Source organism: Amia ocellicauda, chromosome 3 (genome assembly GCF_036373705.1).
Source record: "Amia ocellicauda isolate fAmiCal2 chromosome 3, fAmiCal2.hap1, whole genome shotgun sequence".
NCBI lineage: Eukaryota > Metazoa > Chordata > Actinopteri > Amiiformes > Amiidae > Amia > Amia ocellicauda.
Window position 1 is genome coordinate 45,141,944 of NC_089852.1, and position 7,855 is coordinate 45,149,798.

At 40.1% G+C, this 7,855-nt stretch overlaps 1 protein-coding gene across 1 annotated transcript; it reads right to left on the minus strand.

The window, feature by feature from the left end:
• Positions 1-4,268: 4,268 nt before the first annotated feature.
• Positions 4,269-5,895, minus strand: LOC136746855 (olfactory receptor 1E16-like). The gene has a single exon (XM_066699688.1). It carries the CDS (start codon positions 5,871-5,873, stop codon positions 4,893-4,895), a length of 981 nt encoding a protein of 326 aa, XP_066555785.1. The 5' UTR covers positions 5,874-5,895; the 3' UTR covers positions 4,269-4,892.
• Positions 5,896-7,855: the final 1,960 nt, after the last annotated feature.

Genomic DNA, 7,855 nt, shown 5'->3' on the forward strand with positions numbered 1-7,855 from the left:
ATTTGTTATTTGGGTTAATTATTGGGTTAATTGATTAAACCGGATCACATTCCCACACGGACTAACCTGCACGTTTTCTCATTGGCCCTTTTACCTGTGCCCCTATCCCTCTATTTAGTATTTAAGCCCAGGGAAATGGTCATTTGGCAGAGAGAGCAATGGACTACTGAGCAGGACATCTGGTGGAGAGGGGAACCAAGCAGTAGTGCTGGAGTGAAGCAACCGGCAGAGTGAGTGAAGACTGGGAAAGCAGTGAACGTTAAAGATTTCTCCAAGCACGGATTACAAAAGAAAGCTTTGGAAGCAACAGACATTGGATTGCTGGAGATGACAGCGCATGCAACGGAGCGTTAAGTACACGGTGGTAATTCTTTATGAATAATTAGAAAAGAGAAGCCACACGTTGCGGAGGTTGAACTTTCTTTATTAAGGCTTTGTTGAGATTTCCTCTGCCGTTTTACTTTGTGGAGAGTGTTCCCTGTCCTGGGGCTAGAGACTTACCTGCTGTGATTTATTTTTCGGTCGTTGTGATGCAGACGGGTGACTGCGGTATAGAAGAAAAGACATTCATTAATTACATTTGAATTCGTGCAATCTGAGATTTCCTAATACTTGTTCCTACCTGCAGTTGTTGGGGTCCCAGTTGGCCGACGGGGTTCCAACCCAGCTGCAAAGAGACTTGTGTTTTCTCCGAGAGGAAGGGGGATTCTTCCGTGTGGTGTCACCTATAGTGAACAGAAGAGACTGTAAAACTTTGACATCGCTTTCTGTGTTTTATACTAGGAAATTGGTTTTTATTTATTCTACTTAGTCTTTTCTTTATTTTATTTTCTTTGTTATTCTGGGTAGGGTTTTTAGTGTTTTGTGCCCATTTTTATTAAAGGCATTTTAATATAGGTTTTAGAATTTGAGATGCCAACTTCCTAGGGTTCTGAGCTAGTACAGTCTTCATGCCCTGTTCTAGCTATATATAATAAATTGTTACTTTTTTGTGAACTTGCCATCCGTGTGGTGGTGTTCTGGGGTCTGGTCGAGCCTGCCCGGGGAGAGAATTGACGGGGGTGAACGAGGTCCTCTCTCGTCAAACAAGAGGTGGCGTGGTCATGAGTGTGTCGCCCCTACACACCCCATAGGCGGTGACATTCAGGCAACAGGGTTCCTGCTGACTTGTAGGCCATGGAGATTGTGTCCACGATCCAGTGCAAGAGGCACTGTTTGGAAAGCACCTGGCCCTGTATCCGCTCTCCATAGACACAAAAACTGGTCAGCATACCGAATGTCTTTAGTGTGGTTCATGTAGAACCTAAAGGCCTGCGCCGGTGCAGGTGTAGCCAACTCTCCTCCTCCAAAGAGAAGGGAAGAGGATGAAAAGCCATCAAATCTACCGGCCTATTCACATAGAAGGGAGATATCCGTGGAACCATCCCCCTGCAAAACATACCCATGAGGGGTGTAAGGACAGATAATGCAACTCTCTCACACATTTGGCAGATGTTATCACCAGGAGAAATGTGGCCTTCAGTGACACTAAACCTGAGGTCAGCTGATTGCAATGGCTCAAATACAGTCTTCAATCAATGCAGTCAAGGTGCCAGGCAGGCGAGGGAAAGGGCATGGGGAGGTCAAAGTGGCCCAGGTGGTTCGCCATCGATCCAGGCGTGACACCTGGAGATGGCCACCAGGTACACCTTGGGTGTGGATGGAAACTGCTCCTGCAGAAATTGCACTATGAACCTTGTCCTGGCACCAAGTTTGAAAAGTCTGCCAGTGGTAGGAGTACTGTGACCTTCTAAAGGGAGCTTTCACCGACTGTATTGTGGACACTTCCACTTCCAACAGACCCCAGGATGTTGGATGATCCTGCTCAGAGACCAGGCCCAGAGTTGGAGCAGGCCTGGGTTAGGGTGCCACAGTGTGCACTGTGCCTGGCACCGCAGGTCTGCCCTTAAGGGGAAGCTGTCAGGGCTGTCTGCTCAGGAGGGAGACCAGTGCCTGTTTGCATAAAGCGTCTGAGACTGTTAAATCAGCCCTAAGTGCCTGAATTATTTGAGAGTGATGTCAGTTTGATGCTACTTTTACTCTTAGGAGTAAAAGCTATTCATAAATATTCTTTAGAATTAAAAGTACTCCTAACTCGACCACGAGGTCCCCTAACTAGTTAGGAGTTGGGAGATGGCAGCAATGAGAAGACTAATGAGCGCACCTTCTGTGAAAGGAAATGTGTTAATATGATATATTAGTATGATAATGAAGAGTTATTGTGATGATATAGATTGGACAGAAATTGAATATTTGGAATGCAGTTTCTTCCGCCATTGTCAGAAATGCGGCACTATCAGCAAGGATAGAGGTGATGAGAATGGTGCGGTGTCTGGTAACAGGGAACATGCAACAATGTAGTAGTGATGATTTGGGACCAGCCGAATTTTCCATCAAACCAAAATGGCATTAACAGCACCCGAGATCGTTCGACAGTTTACTGATATCCCCACTACTGCACAGCAAATACTCCCAAATCAAGTCACATTCATAATCAATGACTATGCTTATAGGGTCAATGTTAGTCTAATCAATTCATAATCAATGCTAGCCTATATTCATTAAGGGTTTTACATATCACCGATTCTATATCTGACAATTTTTTTACATGAATAAAAGTAAAAAATAGGCCGCAAAATGAATGAAAAACAATCCAATCATACAAAGCATATTCACAATAAACTGTATGCACGGTGACGAATGCATGCTAACTTTAATTTTAATTTAATTCAATACAGAGAAAGTTTCTGAAATAGCGAATCTGTATAAAAACCATCTCCTTGGTCATTCCTCTTTGTATATATAACACTTTGTGACACTCCTTAATTGCAAAGTTTTGTCTTGCCTTTTGTGCCTGCAAGGCTGAGCATTTAACTATTGAGAGATCCTTTTGCTCTCGACCTTGGCTTGTCTTATTCTACCCTCACTTTTGGATTGTCTGTCTTGGCTGGTTCGTCTGATCAGTGAGCCTATGCCTATTTAACCTACCTTGATTCTGGCCTTCCCCTACATACCTGTTTGCCAGCCCAAGACCTCCTGGCTGACCACTGGTTTCTACTGTGCTCCGCACCTGGGTCTGCATCCCTTGACTGCCTCCCTGACAGAAAACTTCACCTTTTTCCATGGATACATCGAAGCTCCTGGAGTTTAATTCCACTTTAGTCAAGCAGGGTGCAATGCTAGGGGACCATGAAAGAATGCTTAGGCTGATCGAGTCAACCCTGGACCAGATTGTCAAAAGGCCTGGCATCCCTTGTCTGCCTCCCTGACAGGTGGATATATACATATAAATATAAAGCCCAATAAAGTGCAAATACTGCATTCATTAACGATAATAATTAAAAATGTCAAGAGCCACATATATTCTATAATTCTACACCTACTTCCCCTGAAGTCTCTACTGTTTTTCCTGCTTCGGTTCTTCCATCCAGTTTAGTAACTCTTATCAATCATTTTACATATATTTCTGTTCCTTTACCCACTCCATCTCCTTCTCACAGTGTGTCATTTGTACATGTATCTGTGGCAGCAGGATAGAGCCGTTTATGGGAAGCCTCTGTGACACTCTGCATTACTGTCAACAGGGGGCAGAATTACCTGTAGAACGAGTTTCCACACGAGACAGGACAAACAAGTGAGTTTGTATGTGAGTGTGTGTCTTGATGGAGTCAGAATTGCAGTGTAACATCACCTCTTTGCGAAGTAGCCCAGCATCAACAACATGTATGTTTCCATTTGCCTGAATCAGAAAGCTGTATTTAAATCAGACACCATTGAGAAAGTGTAACAACCGCAGTATCATGCACTTCCACAAGTCCCCACCTGAGGTCGTCATTGCCCTCTCCATACCAGTCACCTCTCCCAGCTTCAATCAGTCACTCATTCAATCTCACAACACCACTCTGATTACTCACCATACACCTGCTCGCCATCATCTGCTTCTCCCACCGAGCTTTATGAACCCCCCTGCCCCATGGACCGTGACAGAAACGTCTGCATGCACTCTAAGGGACTAGACCCCCTTTACAGACATTCAATCTCTGCTGTTGAATCTACCCCTACTCTTCTACCTGCTGCTTAATGAAGGAACTAGCAATATTAAGAAACAGATAGGATTATAAACATAATAAATCTTATAATACAATCTCAAAGCTATTTTGTCAGTATGTTGGATCAAACGTCTAGCAAACATCTTACATCACAAAATAATTTGCTTCATAAAGCAATGAAAAGGTATAAAGAATTACAAGTTTATTTTGCATTGCACTTATACATTTCTTTTTCCATTTAATGTGGCATTACAATGACTTGACACCAAATGATGGAAATACAGCAAAAAAAAAAAAAAAAAAAAAACATCAATACACAGCAATGTTCCCCTAAGCTCTCTAGTCTGGAGCGGTCAGCCAACAGGGAGTGGATTAACTGTCACACACCTGGCACAGCCTCATTATAGTGCTGTAAGAAATAAACTGGCATTCTGACTCCGTGGGCTTGTCTTCAGTACATGAAAGACAACATTTGCTCAGGAATTAGTTCACCACAATAAGGATCATTCAGGGTTCGTCCTCACTTTCTCTATCAGAGAAAAAAGACTAAAAGCATATTAACTTCACTAATTTGATTTAAAATCACATTCTGCATACATCTTGAAAGCCCAAGTTATTGTGTTAATTCTCTCACATAATTGTACATTTTGCAAAGGAATTACTTCACCCCAATAGACATCATTCAGTGTTTATCCTCATTTTCTCTTCCAGTTAATATTACCAGTGATTTTATGTTCACTCATTTATTTTTAAATCACATTCTACCTACACAAGTCTTTATGTCATTGCATATATTATCTCAAGTTATTCTTCTGTTCCATATGAATTTAGCTTGTTCCTTTTTCTGTAAAGCTTTTTTATTGTTGACATGATTTCCTCTGTTTTTAAAGAAGAGATGATAGGGTTCAGCATTGGTGGAATGACACAAGCCAAGGATGTATTAATTATCCTGGCATTTGGATGAATGGTGGAGCTCAATGTGGAAATATAAGTGGCACAAATTGGAAGATAAAAAATTGCCACCAAAATTAGGTGGGAGGTGCAGGTTTGCATGGCTTTCAAACGTCCCTCCTGTGTTGCAATTTTTAACAATGCAAATATTATACATACATAAGATAACGCAATCACTGCAACTGGTGCCACAAAAAATATTGTTGTTCCCAATGTTCCCATTATGAAATTAAGAGAATTGTCATTACAAGCCAGATGAATTGCAGGTCCATAATCACAAACATAGCTGTTTATCACTATAGATCTACAAAAGGACAATCTGGTAAATAAAAGTGTGGCTGTAACTGCCAATAGTGCTGTGATAGCCCACATTACTGCTAAAATCACAACCATTGAAGTATTGGTGATAATGTTGTAATATCTCAGTGGAAAGCATATAGCAACAAACCTGTCATAGGCTAGTACAACAAGAATAATCGACTGCATGGCGGAGAAGAAAAGTACAAAATACATATTGGCCAAGCAAGCTTCATATCTGATGAACTGAGAATCAAAGAGGAAAGTGTCAATTAACTTTGGTATAATTGCTGTGCTGCTACAAACATCAACTATAGCTAAATTACAAACGGCAACATACTTAGGGGTGTGAAGGCTACGCTCCATGTATATAATGAATAGGATGAAGGAATTACCTATTATAGTTACCACATAAACAAAGCACAAGAAAATGTAGTAATACTTTGCATTTGGTAGGTTATATAAGCCACTGATATAAAAGAACTGAGGCCGAACAAACGTAGCATTCAGAGGAAGTGTTGAATTCGGGGAGTTCATGGGCAGGTTTCAGTCTTCAAGCTCTCATCTGTAATTACAAAATTAATTACCTTCATTTTAGTTAAATATTAACACAAGAATACGATATGGGCACATGTGCAATAGACATTGATCTTTCACAGGAATGCCCAAGTATTTCTTTGCAAAAACATTTCAGACATTAAAAATAAGTGTACATAAGTGTACGGTGTACTGCATTGTATGTGCAGTCTATGAACCCAGCATACAAGTATGTCTCTTTTGCATAATTATATATTCTAACAATGAATTGGCTGCAAAAAAAACAAAAACCTCAAGTTTACTGACATGCCCTACAACTTAATTTAGTTCTGATGAGATAAGGTTACAAGTTTTACCAAATATTTAAGTGCTAAATATACAGATCAGTATTAAAATGTTGAGTCTTCCTGTAATGTCTTATTATAATGTATTTCCAGCCAATTCCTTAGTTATCGATTTGATGGCATGCAGACTGCATAAACGTCTCAAGTACAGCATACATTATAAAGGAGAGTCTTTATTTTATCTACTGTGTATTTCTAGAAAATCTTTTTAACACTCAGTCAATCAGTGATAATAATAGTAATTAGTAATATGCTTAATTACAATGTTTTAGGCAACCAACATATACAGACACCAAATAACAGTAAGAGAATGAAAATAATAATACTCACCACATATAAATATAATGATAAACTTATAAGCATCAGGACTTGAGACACCTGTTTGTCCTGTTCTATAATAAAGTACTTTATGTGGTATTTTGTTCTACTCAGATGAGTGAATCATATTTATATGCTGCGACAGATACAGTATTATAAATGATGTCACTGTTTGCACCCCAAGGTGGTGACGGGAGGTACCTTGTAGATCTGTATGCGTATTGGTCTCCTGTGTGTTTCTGATTGTTTAGTACATGCCCTGACCGTTGCCAATAAAATACATAAACTCATATACTCATTTAAAAAAAATATGATTGTATTAGCAAGAAAATAATATATATATCTTAAGTATCTTAAATAAAATTATCTTATAACTACTTGTCCCAGAAACCTTATGTCCCAGATGGTGGCACCGGCGGGTGGTCAAGACACTGGTAACCAAAATGGCTGACTACGCCACTATGAGGGGCCGTTCAATTAAAAAATAACAGAAAATGAAATCATATACCAAAGTGGATATGTCATATAGCAGAAAAAATAATACATATACCGAAGTGGATATTTTATACGCCACAAAAAATATGTCACTCTGCAAAGAAATATATATACAGTGAGGGAAAAAAGTATTTGATCCCCTGCTGATTTTGTACGTTTGCCCAATGACAAAGAAATGATCAGTCTATAATTTTAATGGTAGGTGTATTTTAACAGTGAGAGACAGAATAACAACAAAAAAATCCAGAAAAACGCATTTCAAAAAAGTTATAAATTGATTTGAATGTTAATGAGGGAAATAAGTATTTGATCCCCTATCAATCAGCAAGATTTCTGGCTCCCAGGTATCTTTTATACAGGTAACGAGCTGAGATTAGGAGCACTCTCTTAAAGGGAGTGCTCCTAATCTCAGCTCGTTACCTGTATAAAAGACACCTGTACACAGAAGCAATCAATCAATCAGATTCCAAACTCTCCACCATGGCCAAGACCAAAGAGCTGTCCAAGGAGGTCAGGGACAAGATTGTAGACCTACACAAGGCTGGAATGGGCTACAAGACCATTGCCAAGCAGCTTGGTGAGAAGGTGACAACAGTTGGTGCGATTATTCGCAAAATGGAAGAAACACAAAATAACTGTCTGTCTCCCTCGGTCTGGGGCTCCATGCAAGATCTCACCTCGTAGGAGTTTCAATGATCATGAGAACGGTGAGGAATCAGCCCAGAACAACACGGGAGGATCTTGTTAATGATCTCAAGGCAGCTGGGACCATAGTCACCAAGAAAACAATTGGTAACACACTACGCCGTGAAGGACTGAAATCCT